This window comes from Topomyia yanbarensis, chromosome 1 (genome assembly GCF_030247195.1).
Source record: "Topomyia yanbarensis strain Yona2022 chromosome 1, ASM3024719v1, whole genome shotgun sequence".
Classification (NCBI taxonomy): Eukaryota; Metazoa; Arthropoda; class Insecta; order Diptera; family Culicidae; genus Topomyia; species Topomyia yanbarensis.
Window position 1 is genome coordinate 47,767,890 of NC_080670.1, and position 17,396 is coordinate 47,785,285.

At 39.5% G+C, this 17,396-nt stretch overlaps 1 protein-coding gene across 2 annotated transcripts in view; it reads right to left on the minus strand.

Annotated features, from left to right (window-relative positions):
• LOC131677543 (cytoplasmic polyadenylation element-binding protein 3) overlaps nt 1-17,396 on the minus strand; it is a 1,053,225-nt gene that overhangs the window by 408,702 nt on the left and 627,127 nt on the right. For both annotated transcript variants that reach the window (XM_058957424.1, XM_058957423.1), the window contains one exon: nt 3,665-3,715. In XM_058957424.1, coding sequence (XP_058813407.1) covers nt 3,665-3,715 — 51 coding nt within the window. The remainder of the gene's footprint in view (nt 1-3,664; nt 3,716-17,396) is intronic.

The window sequence follows — 17,396 nt, forward strand, 5'->3', positions numbered from 1 at the left end:
GATATCCCTTTCCGGAATCCGAACTGGCTCTGCGATAGTCCGTTCCTACTTTTAGCGTAGATCGTCAGCCTGTTCAGGATGACGCTTTTCAGGAGCTTACCGAGAGTATCCAGCTGGCATATAGGCCGATACGACGCTGGATCTCCTGGTGATTTCCCTGGTTTTGGCAGCAATAACAGCTTTTGGATCTTCCATCTATCCGGGAAGTAGCCATCGTCCAGGAATTTCTGTAGGACTATCCTGAACATGTCCGGAAACACCAGGATCGCAGTCTTCAGTGCCACGTTGGGGATACCATTCGGTTTAGGAGCTTTCTACGTTTTCAGCCCTTTTGCCACTATAAGGAGCTCGTCGTTGGAAACTTGATTGTCAACTGCATTTCCACCGTCTGTGTGTGTGTGTGTTAACCGTTAGCCGACGAGCAGAGCAGTAGCAATGTTTTACCTCTTGTGAGCCGCCTGCCGTTATTCAAGATAAGTACTGCTACTATTTTACGTTTCCCCTTCTTGGTTCTCCTACTAAAGACAATAGGCCCGTGCAAAAATTACTTACCCTGACAATGGTTCGCCTCAAGGAGAGATGTAAGTCGAAACAAAATCGACTCTCCGGATTAAGGTATATCCATGCTTGGCCACCGGGCCTTACGCAATCTTCTCCCGGGCCTATGACTGTTTGAATTTACTAAAGATATCTCGAGCTCTGATGGAACGATATTCGGCCGTGATAGAAATATTGAAAATATGCCCTTACGGTTTAGGGCCACCGAATTCATTTAATGTTTCACACAAAAGAGCTACGCGTCCGCGATATCCGGCAAAATTGGGTCCACACAGGAGCTTCCTCCGGAGTAAGATGACGGGTTTCTAAAATCGCGGTGTCGAGAATCAAGCTCAGACTAAACGCGTACCAGACGCGAACTATTTCGGATGACCTGTCAAATAATTATGAGACAATGAATGCTCAGACGTGCACGCGGAGAAAGTCGTCGCGTATAAGACCTTCCAGGATGACGGGTTATCCGCTAGTTATCGACAGTACGCGACGTTAGATACGCGAATGAAGAGTTTGATGCAAGCCAAAAACGAAGTTATTGGTACTGGCTCGTTGACGGACTACCAAGAGAAACATCAATGAGTACTCTATGGGGCAAATAGCGGTATCCGAGCTTTTGGCGACGGTTATCACGATATCAAACATATTGTCCGGGCTTGCGTCGAGTTTTGTGCTGTCAGATCTCAACTATTTATTGAATTCCCTTCCGCTAAATGTCCTTTGTGTACACCAACATCAATGTGCAGATTTAACTACCCCTGTTATATTTTCTTTTCATTCTCAGAAATGGTCTCCTCCCGCTGTACCGAAAAACCGTCGATGATTTGATGCGACTTTAAGGTGACACGAAGCATCTATGTCGTATGAGTAACAAACACGGGACCTACAACATGAACATCACACGCGCAACTCCGTGTGTTCCTGATTCATATCGGAACCGCACTACGAAATCGTTTGGACGAACCCCTGCCAGCTCGAGGAGGACCATCCGGTGCCTCTGCTGATGCTTTCTGATGATGGAAATTTGATATTTGGCTCCCCCTCTCATCATTGTACACTCTCTCTCTCTCTCTTGTCTCTAACACCCAGTGTATTCACCCCTGAATATTTTCAAGACGCATATTTGCCCTCTCTGTGTTCTTCTAGTTTTAATTTTTAAATTCAATAGTTTCTTAAAGTAGCACAACTCTCGCTTGTTTTTTGTAAAAGGCCAATAAGCATGCTGTCAAAATTCACTTTAAGAGAAAATTTCGGACAAACCGTAACTCGCCGAGAATGAATGTTAATATTTTATGAAAGAGAAACGTTTTCTCTTTCGTCAGCCGCTGTGTTCTATAATCGGCGATCAATGGTTTGTCCAGAATTTCTTTTCAAAGTGAATTTTGACAGCATGCTCACTGGCCCTTTTCAAAAAAAAAAAACGCGAGAACTGTACTACTACTCATACAAATATATCCAATTCGCTCCCCTAGACCTAATTAATTAATTGCTCCAATATTCTTTCTTGCTAATCTATAGGGGAGAGTGGGTACGCTTGACCCCACTTTTATTTTTTTCTCATATTTTTTCAGTGAAATAAAAATTTTAATTGCCAAATTCGCCATCTTGTAGTCAAATCGAATTGTAAGAGCTATGAATAATATGTAAATCCGAATACTATGTCCTGTTAATAATATGAACAGTTTTGAAAATCATTCCAAAACAAGATTTTTGTATAAACGTGTGGTAATTTGATCCCCCGCCTACTAGGGCTGAAGAAACGAAGCACACTATAGATACGAAAGTTCTGCTGACCACCTTCGCTTTAAAAAAATATTTCAATCCTCTAGTTTTAAGGTATCTAGAATATAAAATAAAGAGTCTGCCATCTTTAAGCAAACGTGCCTTATCAAATAAATGAATTGAATAAAAAAATTATTTCGTGACCCACGTACGACCGTAAATATTATTTACGACAAATGTCTGATACATGTTTATACCTTAGCAGATATTGTAGTAAGCAGCTAGAATATCTATACAAAAATTCATGCAATCCGTGTTTCATATGTATCGAAAGCAGGATTTCGAACCATTAGCTCCTTCTCCTGTCAATAATTTTGTTTAGGTACTCAAATATAAATTTTACCACTTCAAGTGTTGCTTTGCAACTGAAGCATGTAGAACGTGACCTAATATAAAGAGATGATAAAACATTAAATATTATTAAGCCATACAAAATCGATAAGCATTTCAGGAATCCCCGAAAGCAAACAACAGATCAACACTCCAACGAGTAGCTACACTCTACGGGGAAAAAAGAAAACACAACCCACTGACACAACAGTAAAGTGCCCATTTACATGTTCATTACCTTTATCGATATTGTTATGGCACCTGTTCTGTGACCAGGGCTGCGCTCACCACCTCCCTCTTTACAAGTGTTCCACTCAGAAACAACCATCATCGCTCCTGTCCTGCCCCGTGCCACTCTCCCAATTGCGTTCTAAATTATGATATCCCGAGATAAAATAAGAACAGCCAAAAAGATGGCAGCTAGTAGCCCATTTTCGCTCCTTCAAAGCACCAGCTTGTCGGTAACGGGTCCCGGCGGGGATAGGTACCCGGATCGGGAAAAATGAAAAACAAAGCAAGCGGGCGAGATACTGTGGCAGTGCCTCATCTCATTTGAGAGTGTTAACAAAGTTTTCCAACCTAACCTAGCAACGTGTGTGGCGGTGTGTAGCTTCTTTTTATTGTTATGTTTATTGGACTCGCCGAAGTGGTAGGTACCTTAATACATACAAACAATGTTCCCAAGCCACCCTCCGGAACGGCAGAGCGGTAGCATACGTGTGGGTCCGGGCGGGTTCATACGTTCGTTCCTTCCCGTACATTGGTTGGATGAAACCTTTTTCCAGATCCGTAGAACGGAACTGTGCCGGAGGGGGAAAGGGAATACCTACGTTTGATTAAAACTGGTTTCGTTTCATCCCGAATATCTGTTTATCGTTGAAGTAGGTAGCTATTCGAATGCTTATCAGCGATGTAATATTAGAAACGATTCGGCAAACCTACCGTAAGCGGCAATCGAGCGGTTAGTTCTTATTTGTAGACGGATAAAGAGTTCACCTACCGTGTAGCTGAGCTAGCGACTGCAGCGTGTTCGTGTTGCAGTTGAGGAATCCTGAAATGGGGTGGAAAGGAGAAGAGAAAAAAAAAATTGATTAGCTTTTCTATTAGTTAAAAGTGATCGAAACAAGTTAGGGATGCCATTGAAACATTTTGCTATAAAAAGAACAGATGGGATTCAATTGCAGACACCGGAGCATATGACTATAGATCTTGTATTCATAGTTAGGTGGAGACACTGAGCGGAGGCCAAATCAAATGTCATCACGAAAAAAATATTTTTAAACCATACTATATTTCTTCTTGGTGGAAAAATTTCGGTAAAAACGCTGTAGAAAACGATCTAGTGGACCGATCCATTTCAAACTTTCAGACATTTTACTCGCATTTTACGCTTAACTCCACTCATTAGGTTCTGTACAACATCTGGCTGCAGGTTCTTCTGTACGGAAACACACTTTTTCGTCATGTCTTCCTCAGATTTGACCTCCTTTGTTCATGTGCTTTGATACGTAAGTGACCTCATTGGCTTCGCACCACTCCAGGACAACATTTGAATAGTGGCACGAAGCTAGATACGTCCAGAAGATCGTAGGGCCTCTCGTGTTACTTCAACAGAGGAATCAAACGCTTCTGTAGATACTTCTAGAGGTAGATCTTCCCGTTTACAGTTCCGGTAGTCACGAATGGCGCACTCCGCATGCCACAGGAGCAGATCGCTTGCCAACTTATGTAGGGTAGACGTGCCCTTATTCATCTCATTAGTCACGATGTCACACTATTTCGCTTATAACTCGGCTAACACTGATTGGACTGCGCTTAAATAGGTATCAATATCTTTGCTTCGTTCTTAAGAAGCAGATCAATAAAAAAATCTGGCTTGGAAAACGTAAAATACTCGCTTTAGAACGAAGCGAAAAGTCGAGTACAATGCACCCTTATTCATCCTACCATTTGAGCTAATGCGTTGAACAGAGATAGCACACACTGCTCTAACTAATGTGTTCAAATGGGTGGGATGAATAAAGGTGCTAAGATGAATTCGGGCACAGTAACCCTATTTATTGGCAAACCTTTAAGGTTTCTGCTTTCTTACTTCCTCAAACTTGTGCTGAACAGTAACCTCGAAAGCTTCCGGAAAGACAATGAGGCTTCGTCAGCTTTTGGGTGTACAGTTTCCGGGTCCGTGACTTTCGCACCAAATTTTGCCGTTCGTCACGATTTTGAGCCTTCTGCACTTTGTACGTTTGCAGTCCCTCTCGGTTCTTGGCTCTCTGAACGAACGACCGATTCAACTTTTTGGCCATGTCTCTGACTGAAGCATTGGGATTCCGCTTAAACGCTTTCACTGCATGCTTGTGATCCTGATCACTAATAGAACATCTATTCTGACCGCATTTCTCCTTCCGTTCGATGCTCAGAGTTTGGTAGTAACGTTTAATCACATGACTCACCGTTGACTGCACGATTCCGAGTTGTTTTCCAATGTCCCGATGAGAGAATTGAGGATTTGTCAGGTGCTTGCGCAAAATCATTTCGCAATGTTGCTTTTCGGATGACGCAATTTTTTTCCAATTGTCAAAAAACTGACAGCGATAAAAATACAGTGTAAGCTATCAAAAGAAATAAGCCAATGCGTTATTTTCTATAGCGTTTTTTCCGTGATGCAATTTGATGGGGGACACCCTTTACGTCAAACAACCACAATCGACCTGCTTCGAAACCAGTTTGGCCTTACTAAGCCGTAACGCAGGTGGCGTCGTGAAAACTGTCGAAAAGGAGTTGAGAACAACTAGAAGCAACATCTGAATACGCCATCGAACTTAGTTCGCACCCACTAAAGTGTCTACAGAATATAGTATTCACAAAATGCAAAACGTTTCAACCTAGAATCCACAAGCTCCAGAATCAACAGAAGCCCTAAAATCCAGAATCTACAAAATCTAATGTTTACACAGTGCTGAAACCATAAAATCCAAAATCCACAAAATTCGGAATCAAAGGTATTTAAAATCCCCAAGATCCAGAATCCCAAAAATCCATAATCCACAAAATCCACAATATACAGATTACATAATCCACAAATCCCAAACTATTTGTATAAGAAATTCCGAATCCACGAACTTCAGAATCCACAAGAATTAGAATTCACGGCATGCAGAATCCACAGAATCTAAAAACAACAAAATTGAGAATCAGCAGAATTTAGAATCCCCAAAACATAATCTACGGAAAATATAGAGTCCGCCTAATCCAGAATCCTCAGATTTCAGATCCGTGAGATCCAGAATCCTCAGAACCTAGAATCCTCAAAATGCAGAATCCACAGAATGCAGAAATCAGGATCCAAAATCTACAAAACAAAATAAAAACTGTATTCGGAATCCACAAAGTATAGTGTCCATATAATTCAGTATCCATGAAACCCACAATCTACAAACTCCAGAATCCACAAAATCCAGAATCCAACGAATCAAAAATCCACAGAATACAGAATCCACAAAATCCAAAACCTTTGAATCAAGAATCCCCAGATTTCAGAATCCATGAAAACCAGTATCCCCAAAATCCAGAATCAACGAAATACAGAATCCACAGAATCTTGAATCCACAGAATCTAGAGTCCCAAAAATCCAGAATCCACAGAATGCAGGAAACATAGAATCCAAAATCCACAAAATTAAGAATCAGCAGTATTTAGAATCTTAGAAATTCAGAATTAGAAGAATCCATATGCCACAGATTACAGAATCCACAAAACCCAGAACATTTGAATTAAGAATCCACAAGAACCAGAATCCTCAAAATCCAGAAACCACGTAATCCAGAATCCACGAAATTCGGAATCCACAAGGCACAGAAATCACAGAATACAGAATCCACAGATTACAAAATCGACACAATTAAGAACCATCAGATATCCCTCAATATACAATCTCCGCAAAAAATCTACGCAGAATGCACAGAATCTAGAATCTTCAAAATCCAGAATCCACAGAATCCAATGCAGAGACCTTTGAATCCAAAATCCACAAAATTAAAAATCAACAGTATTTGAAATCCTCAAAATACTGAATTCACAAAATTTAGAATCCACGAAATCCAGTGTCCACATAATCCAGTGTCAATGAAACCCAGGATCCATAAAATCCTGAAACCACAGAATTCAGAATCCAAAAACCTTTGAATAAAGAGTATAAAAAATTCAGAATCAAACGAATCAAGAACCCATATAATTGTGAATCTACAAAATCCAATACCTTTAATTGAAGAATCCACAAGTTTCAGTATCCATAGAAGCCAGGATCCTCAAAATCCAGAATCAACGAAGTCCATAATCCACAGCACAGAATCTAGTATCCACAATACACTGTAGGCAAAAACATAAAAATCCACAAAATTAAGAATTAGCAGTATTTAGAATCCTCAAAATCCCGAATCCACAAAATTCAAAGATTGAAGAATTTACAAAATTCAGAGCATTTGAATTAAAAATCCACTAAAAACAGAATCCACAAAATCCAGAAACCACGATATCCAGAATCCATGAAATTCAGAATCCACAATCAACAGGAATCCCCAAAACACAATCTCCGCAAAATATAGAATCCACAAAAACCAGAATCCTCAGATTACGGATTCCAGCAAATCCAGAATGCACAGAATCTAGAATCCTCAAAATCCACAATCAACAGAATGCAGAAATCATAGAATCTTAAATCCTCAAAATTTAAAATCGACAGTATTCAGAATCCCAAGAGTAGAGAATCTGCAATACATAGAATCCACAAACTCCAGTATCAACAAAACCCCGAATCTACAAAATCCAAAATCCACAGAATACAGAATCCAAACAATCTAAAAGTTCTGAATAGAGAGTCCACGAACTCCACAATCCACAAAATCCAGAAGCCAACTAATCATGAATCCACAGAATTCATAAAATCCAAGACCTTTGAATCATGAATCCATAAATTTCAGAATCCTTAGAATTTCACAGAATTCAAAAAATCCAGAATCCACGGAATGCAGAAAACATAGAATCCAAAATCCACAAAATTAAGAATAAGGAGTATTTGGAATCTCCTAAATACAGAATCTGCAAAATCCAGAATACGCAACATCCAGAATCAAAAGATTTCAGTATGTACGAGATCCAAAATTCTCAGAATCTACAGAATATGGAATTTACAAAATCCAAAACCTTTAAACTAAGAATCCACAAACTTCAAAATATACAAAATACGGAATTTCCAAAATTCAGAAGCCATCAAATGCACAGAATCCACTGAATTCAGTATCCAAACAATTCAAAACATTTGTATTCAGAATTTTAAAAACCAGAATCCACAAAACATGGAATCCACTAAATCTAGAATCCATGGAATGCAGAAACCATACAGTCCAAAATCTACAAAATTGAAAATCAACAGTATTTAGAATCCCAAAAGTCCACAATCTAGAGAATTCAGAGTCAACAAAATCTAGAATTCATAGAATTCCGAATCCGGATGATAAAGAATCCACAAAATCCAAAAAATCGAATCAAGAATGCGTATTAGGATGAGCATAATAACCGTACAATTTGTAGTTGCTACTCTGTGATTGACCAGTACAAGCGAAATTGTACAGGGCAGCGGCTCTCAACCCTTTTCGTCCCGCGGACCCCTTCGTAAGCACCCAGAATTGTTGCGGTCTGCGCACCCCCACGGCTTAACATCCATTTTGTGTACAATCCAAATATTATTTTCAGTCTGTTACAAAAAAAGCTCCTTCCGAGATAAAAAAATCTTCTTCTCTGACCGCTGGTAAGTACCACTAGGCCCCCTAGGGGTCCGCGGACCCCGGCTGGCACAGAAAATCAACGAATGGAGCCTGGAAGAAGCTTTCCACCATCAATGTACACATTTCGAGAGTTCCGTAGTACTAAGTATCAATTACGGCGCCGGCCACGTCCTTACAGTTATCAGGGAAGAAAATAAATGTTAGTGTAACAAATGTTGTTATGGAGACCGTGTATATCTCTGTATCCCTACGTTTGCCATGGGAAGGAGTTTTTGTTAGTAGGATGGGGTAAAGAGTTATACAAATTTGGATTCATCTTGATAAGTGATACGATCTATGTAACTCTCAGAAGTGTTATCATGTGTTAATTGCTCTGGGCAGCCGGTTGCCGATAATATAAGCTAGATTTATCATTTGTTGAATTTATTTTAAAATGTTCGGTTTGTCAAAAAAAAACAACTTCAGCTACGAACAGCCGACAGTCGGGAGTGTTGTTTATATTTAATGAATCAATGGTATAAAATAAGCCCTACCGAAATACCTGAAACGACTAACTTTGTATGTCGGAAATACAACCGATGACATATGTGTGATTTCTTTAGGCTAATTACTAGAATATTGGAGACAATAAAGAAAAGAAACTAACTTGTCACCTTTATTTTAATTGACAAAGCACATGAAAGTGCTCGATACAATGAGAACAGTTATTATAATTGAATCATGCTTTAATAGACTACAAGTAACCCAATGAATATGACAATAAAACATTTGTGCTTCGTGCTGATAGGACTGCCGCAAATTGTTTTGAATACTTCTTGTGAAATGTCAATTCTCAACCCTCATACATAGTCACCATTCACTCAGACAAGACCATGCGTATTCCCAACGTTCATTAATTACCCAGTGGATTAGCTTCCTAGTTGGTCAAATAAACACTAAACAAACAAAGAAATTAGTTTGCTCCGTTTAACGAAATGTCAGCTATATTGGCGTCAACCAGTCGATAGGTGATACAATGCCATCAAATCAAAGAAACATTTAAAATTACGTACGACAAAATACGCGTAATTCTGAAAAAAACGAAATGAAAACTGCTTAACTATTTTCATTAAAATACGGTCGGAAAAAATAGTTGCATAACCGACGTAGTTCATTTTCAAAGATAGATATTTACTTTATACAAATGGGCGATAAGAGATATGGACGAAAATAGCTGACCACGGCCTCCAAAACATTTGAATCAAGAATCTACAAAAACCACAATCCACAATTTGCAAACTCCACACAAACCGGAATCCGCAGAATGCAGAAATCAACAAACCCACGAAATCCGGAATCCCCTGACTTCAATTGCCAGCGAGTTCTGAGTTCACTGAATGCACAGAATTCCGATCCACATAATCCAGAATCACAGAAGCCAGAATCCAAAACCATTGAATCAAGAATCCACAAAATCTAGACACTAGAATCCACAATGCGATTCAGTGAAGATAAATGAACTGTGGTAGATAATGCTCGAACATGTCTTCCAGTAATATAGATTATCAAAAACCAATATTTACTTCCATTTTTTTAAAATCCACGCGTCGAAGAATTTTCGAGCTCTTGGTGCGTTTAAACCTTCCCCATCTTAGTTTCGCGAAAAAAGTAGTAGTCCAACGTTAATAACAGTGTCCTTGATCAAAATATATTCGTGTATACTGGGGGCGGCACTCGAAGTGTAAACAACTTCAGACCATTCGTGCAACTGTCGCACTGGTATCAGCTATTTATAAATTAACTGAATGACATTTCGGAGTATTGTTTACAAGCCTCGAGACGCAGAAGAAAGCCATTGTCCAAAAGTGGGCCAAGATACCGGCAAGTCACATTCGGACAACTTGCAATTTGTGTTTGACCGTCGCAGGGCCATAGTCAAGGTTGTTTAGAATTCTTCTTGTGATTTGATTCTGAATTTTTGATTATTTCCACACATTTTGTGCTTTAAAAGTCAATTAAAATAATATTCCAAACCGAATTTACAACCTTTTAAATTGGTTACACTTCGAATGCCGGACCCTGTAGGGAAGTCGTGTTCAAACGAAATCCTTATTCTAAGAATCAGTACCAGTGTTCTGATGATGAAAAGAAAATTTCTAAACGTTGGAAACTCTGCGGAAACCTCCCGCTCATGAATAGAGGGCGAACTCTCTACCTTTAGAATCTCTATGTATTCGAACAATATTGTTCATTAATTTAACGTAAACGTAATATTTCAATTTTCATTGCTGCGAGCGCTTCTGGGAGGAGTTGGAAGAGGAGGAGGAAAAACGTGCGAATCACCCTTCCCCATATTTCAGTACTCGGTTGGTGCAAGCAATCTAACCGTCGCGTTGGACTGATAGGACCAAATGAATAAATAAATAAATAACGTAAGCGTGAGTAAGTCTTTTGATTTCAACCGAACAAACCGAAAATCTTTTGTGCGAGTCGATCGGTGCTTTCGGGCGGCGGGGGAGTATACCAAAATTAATCAAAGTGATTAATTACGGCAAAGGTTTGAACCGAGCCACGGCAGCTGAGATGAGAAGAGCTTTGTGTGCTGCAGCGCTGTGACGTAACTCCAGGTGATTTTACCTTTTTGCTCAACCGGAAAGAAGCTGGCTAGTTTGAGTGTGCACAGCATGCGGAAGGTCACAAAACCACTGAAGCTGGGATTGGAAAAAGTTTATTGTGTTTTCCATTTGTATTACTGTGCACCACATTCTCGGATGGCTGCTTCATATCGGCAGACGGAGAAGTATTACCTGGAAAACAAACCGCACTACGACGACGACGATGACGATGACGACGACGAACAGTATGAAAGAGGTTAGGTAACAGCAAAATGGACGTTGAAAAATGGATTTCTCTAAGCTGCTATGAGTGGGGACAACAGAGGCGTAAAAGGGCACCCGAAGTCGATCTATCGTTTTTTGGCACGCTGGACGGCAATGGCTATCCCTATCCGAGTTTCGAGTGAAGTGACAGTTTTATTTATGTTTTCCAGTAGCTGCCGGGGTTCAACATAATTTGTGGTGCATTTTTGGTAAGAATGTAACATTAATTTTGTCAATCGGAGTGTTGAGTTTTTTGTTTGTTTTCTTAAATTTTCTTGTGTTTACACAAATCTGAACCAGTTGGTACATGTATCTTGGCCGCCCTGTAATAAAGGGTCAGTTGAGTAAAATACTTAACACGAGTTGTGACTCTATTTACAAATTCCATGTGTGAGAATGCTGAAGTTCGTGCAGGTTGTCGATTTACAAACTACCACTTCCACCGCACAAATTTTGTGTTTCAAAACGTCGGTTTTTTTATTTCCCAACCCAATTGAGGTAGATTTTTTGTGTCTTCACCAAAATTGTAGCAAATGTAACTTAAAAAAAATTGGAGTAGTTATATACCTAGCTTTGATAATTTGCAAGTTAGGGTACATTTTAAAGTAACTTTCTGTCTGTTGCATTTAGAAAGATATTCCAAATTTTGCAATAGTTTTAGGGTTACTTTTACCTTAAATAACACGAAAGATTATAAGAACGTTATCATGCAAAAACTAATTTCAAGGGGCTTCCATGTAAAATGTTTCCTAACTCGGAAACTTGCAAAGCTTTAGAATTTAGAAATTTATTTTGTAGTAACACTTGCTACAGCTTTGCTTAATACGCAAAATCTCTATCTTAATTGGTTGGGAAAATAAATTTCGTACATATTGCTGAATAAACACCGAACGGTGTATTCTTTTAAATGCGCAATCATGCAGATAAGAACTTCTCTAAATAAAACGTTCTACTAAAGTTATCGGTTTAGGACGCTATTAATTTTGCGCACGAAAGCGACGCCACAATGGCGGATTTCCGGAAAAACCTGGCCAAAAGTCGAAAATGGTTTTGATTGACCTGCAAAGGTACATACCACGTTTGTCTGGGGTGCAGATTACGATTTTGATGTCATATTTTCAAAACTCAAAATGGCGGATACAAAATGGCCGACATTTTAATATAAATATAAGTAAATTTTCACAAATGAATGGTTTTAATAGTTTCAGTGCACGCCAATAACGTTTATAATGTATCGAATTTTAAATGGTGTGTAGTTAAATGATAGAATTTCTTGATTTGTACGCAATAAGATATTTGGGTGTCTAGATGATGTAGCTTTTATGAGAATTAATGTTATTAGTCATTTCAAACTATGTATTTTGAAATATTATACAAAGTAGTTATAAAACTTCCGATGCACATATTTATCAAAGAACGGAAAATAGTATTTTTTTAATTATAGAAAATATGCCGATTGTGCGACGAATTGCTTGGAGTGAAAATTGACAACAAGTTTGCATGCAATTTGTAGTAACTAAAAAATGGATATGACAAAAATACGAAAACAAGTGAAATTCACTAAGTTTCATAGTTTTATTTAAATTGTTGGACCGAGGATTTGTCCAAAGTCCATTATTACGATGAATTAGTACGATTACGAGTCTATTTAAATGCATGCGTTATACTCGGTCAGAATATGCTTGTACTGCTTCCTGGTATATTTTAGAGCAACAACGTTTTGTTGTCATGCTTGCTGACATTTTACGACTGAAAACCTTCTCAAAAAAAACATATTCGCCAAGCTGCAGTATACGCCAAAGTTAAATTTCTATCCAAATCACGGCTGGAGATCCCAGTATTCTTTTGCACTACTCTGTTGATTGTCGCTCGTAGAGTCCAGTCTTATATTCCACTTCTAGATTTGTTTTGCTTACATGATCAAACGTCATAGTTTCCCGGTAACGTTTAACTATGGTATTCGTAATCGATTTTTGGAATTTGGAACCTTTGGCGATCACTTTTGTTGACCTCGTTGGTTTTCAATATGAACGACCAAAATTATTTACATCTTTTGATAACTTTTGAAAATGTTTACGTATCCCGATGAAATGTTCACCACTAAATACATAATTCTTCCTGTTCAAAATGCAGTATTGTGCGACTCGTTACGACAACCGGAGGTGCAGCAGTAATTAAGAGTACGAGTCTAAATTTCAAAATGAAAATTTTATAATCCGTCTCCATCCAAGGCAGGGTACGATCACCGTCGCCAGTGGGATAATCATATGTTCTTTCTGGGATGTCACCATACCCAGGGATAGCATAAGGGTTAGTACATTGGGCCGGAGTCTCAAAGGTTGCGAGTTCGAATCTCGCCTCTGGGGGGAATTTTTTTCACGTGATTGCTTAGCTTCACTCACCATTTCCGATCGTTTTTCCCCGTTGGATACCACCAAGTCCTTTTCTTTTGATTTTTGAAGTAAATATTTGTATAAAACTATCCTAAAATTTTGGTTTGATTTTAAACATTATAAGAAAATTGGCATGACATTTTCGGTGTCGCAATAATTTCGTGTTCGCCCTTTATTTCACGAGCACATATGGCCAGGCGTGACTATTATATTCATGAATCAGTTCACGTTTCTATGAATAAGTTTTCATGATTTGTGAACTAATTCGCGATCACGGAATCATAAACTAGTTCACGTATACATGAATAATATTTTTCGATTTTGTGAACTATTGCACGAGATTGAATGGTAAGTTGTGACTATTATACTAGGCATCATAAACTAGCTCACGAGTACATAAAAAATATTTTGTGGTTTTGTGAACTATTTCATGAGTATTAATGGTGAGTTGTGACTAATTCGCTAGAAATCAGGAATCAGTTTACGAATACATGAATAATATTTCATGATTTTGAGATCTATTTAACGAGCGCGGATATTGAATCGTGACTATTATATTAGGAATCATGAATTAGTTTACGAGAGACTGAAAGGATTCATGAATAATATTCCGGGTTTCGTGAAATAGTTCTGGGGTAGATATGTTTTGATTTTCTGAACTACGAAAATCAGATCATGTTCAAGGGGTAACAAATCGTGAATCAGTTCACGTCGCATTGTCGGAATAATGTTACAAAAGCTACGAACAAAATCACGATTCAATCTTTGGTTTTATGTTCATAAAGTTGTGAACTAGTTTACGTACAGAAAATCGATTTGGTAATGATATGACGGAAACCGTGACTGAAGTTCACAAAACAAAAGAACTCACTAATAAACGCGTTGTATAGGCGATACTGAATGGAAATCGAACATAATTATTTTTGTTGATCATGTCCTATTCTGCCGCTCTACGCATAACTGTCCCATGTGCTATGGTATTTTCCATACACATGGGACAATTATGCGTAGAGCGGCTGTATTTTCGTAACATAAAAGCATGATTGTCTCAGAATTCATGACATTTTATTCACGATTTTGGGAAAAAAAATCCGTGTAGCCAAAGGGACATTATAGGTAAAAGTGAGCCAAACATAACTCATTGAACGAAATTCTGATAATGCTGGAATGCGCACAGGAGCCAATTACACATCAACGAATAAAATCTTCCCGGTCCACAATTTATTCTAGCTGAACGGCTCCAGTGTCATTTTCGAACAAAATCAAAAGAAGAAAATCTCGGTCGACCGCTGAACAATTTCCATCCTCGTTAGTCCTAATAGCTTCCGCCGAAATGAAAGATTTAGAAAACCGCTCATAGGCATTCTTTATCCGCGCTCAGAGCGTTCACACACACACATACACACAGAGACAAACTCAGTTCCGTTCGCCGGAAGCCTCTAATTAGTATGAAATGAAACCATCAAATGTGGCGTTCCAGAAAGGTGCTATGCCATCCCGCGTTCGAGTCTAAACATTGGTGTTATGTGAGCCTGGTAGGAGAAGGAGGCGAAACCATCAGAACCATTCCTATCTGATAGAACGAGAGAGAGGGAGACAAAACGGCGGTTTTAGTATGATTAAAACAGGCGCTTTGTTGAAGCGCAAATAATTTGATGGAAATTGTTTTATTGAAAACGTTTTGTAAATACATCACGCCCCGCAGCGGAACAAAAGCTGGGATTTAATGAACCAACTACACGAGTAGCGCGAATTGATACAGTAGGTATTTTGGGAACGAAAATTATGCAAATCGAATGCTAAATGGTTGTGTGCCGCCCGCGCCAATTTGGTACCATAATCAAGTGAGCGAACGTAAGCTGGGTAACTAGTGCTATCGGTTCGTCAGGCTTCCACCGATCGACAATAATAGACTAAATTGACGAAGAAAAATGGTCAAACAATTTAGTAGGACAACATGGTCATTTATATTGCTAGCAACCGTGAGTCTCCATCATGTTAAGTTTGAATGGAGACGCATGGTTATTCTTATTAAATGATTACATTGTAGTCTGAAAAGTACCGGTCTAATCTTAGCCCATCAAAATTTGTAAACAACAATATCTATCTAGTTTATGTTCATTCATAACAGTTTTATCCTTCGCCTTGAAAGGTTGTGTTTGCTGATTGGTTGTGGCAACCAAGGCTGTGCAAGCCGTGAATAGGCTGGAAGTTTGTGTGCCGTGTCAGTGTTTGATGCCGTGTTGGTGCGGAGACAGGCAGGATTGTTTGTTGCGAGAGCGGTCGTTTGGTGGTGGTACCACGCGATAAGCGAGTGTTGGTGCGAAGGCAACGAAGTCTCAGGTAAGCGGCGCCCCACCTTGGTGGTAGTAGTGGTTGCGCTGCATACAACCGGCGCTTGCGACGGAGTGAGACAGAGCTGCATCTGGTTGGTGAAGCGGCTCGCTTCATCATCATTCATTCATCCGTATTAGTGCAGATACGGGATTTTGAGTATTTGTGTACCTAGCCACGCTGCGTAGTAGGGGAATACCTCTGGACCCACAGGTAAGCGGCGGCCCCACCTTGGTGGTGGTAGTGGTTACGCTGCATACAGTCGGCGCTAAGTGAGACAGAGCTTCTTGTTGGTGAAGCGTCTCGTTTCATCATCACTTATTCATCTGTGCTAGTGCAGAAACGAGCTTTTGTGTATTTGTGTACCTAGCCACGCTGCATAGTAAGGAAATACCCCTGGACCCACAGGTAAACAGCGGCTCCATCTTGGTAGTGGTTGCGCTGTGTTCAACCCGAGCGTGACAGAGGGAGACAGCGAGAATCTGCAACTCTTCGAAGGACAGGTAGATTTTAATATAATTTTGCTAGTGTTAGTATTTAATTTACTTACTGTGTATGGTAGGCGAGATGGAGGATAGTGAGATGGAATCCTCCATTTCACAAGAGCAAAACTCTTCTGATCCCCCTCCCTCAACTCCCCTTAGAATAAAATTATACCCCCAAGGGTCTTCTGGACCTTGGCAGGTTTTCTTCAGGCGGAAAGGAAAGCCATTAAACCTTGTGCAAATTGCACGGGATCTGACTTCACGATTTTCTGCTGTAACAGAGATCGTGAAAGTAAATAAAGATAAACTTCGAGTTAGCATTGATAACATTAGACAAGCTAACGAGATAGTAGCATGCGAACTCTTCACGCGTGAATATAAAGTTTATATACTTTCGCGCGATATAGAATGCGATGGAGTCATCTCCGAACCCAGCCTCACTGCCGAGGATATACTTAAGCATGGTGTTGGTTGTTTCAAGAACACCCTGCTTAATAAAGTAAAAATACTCGATGTTAAGCAATTGTACTCAGTATCAATTGAAGAAGAGAAAAAAGTTTACCGACCATCCTATTCATTTCGTGTAACTTTCGCTGGGTCTGCTTTGCCTAGCCATGTTCTCATTAATAAAATTCGTCTCCCCGTTCGCCTTTTCATCCCTCGTGTGATGAATTGCCTCAATTGTAAACAGCTTGGCCACACAGCCACTTACTGTTCCAATAAGGTACGGTGTGGCAAATGTGGGGGGCCTCATCAAGAGGATACATGCAATAAAAACTTAGAAAAATGTTTACATTGCGGAGAAACTTCACACGAGCTCCTTGCATGTCCCATATATAAAATGCGGGAGGAGAAAATTAAACGATCCTTGAAGGAGAGAT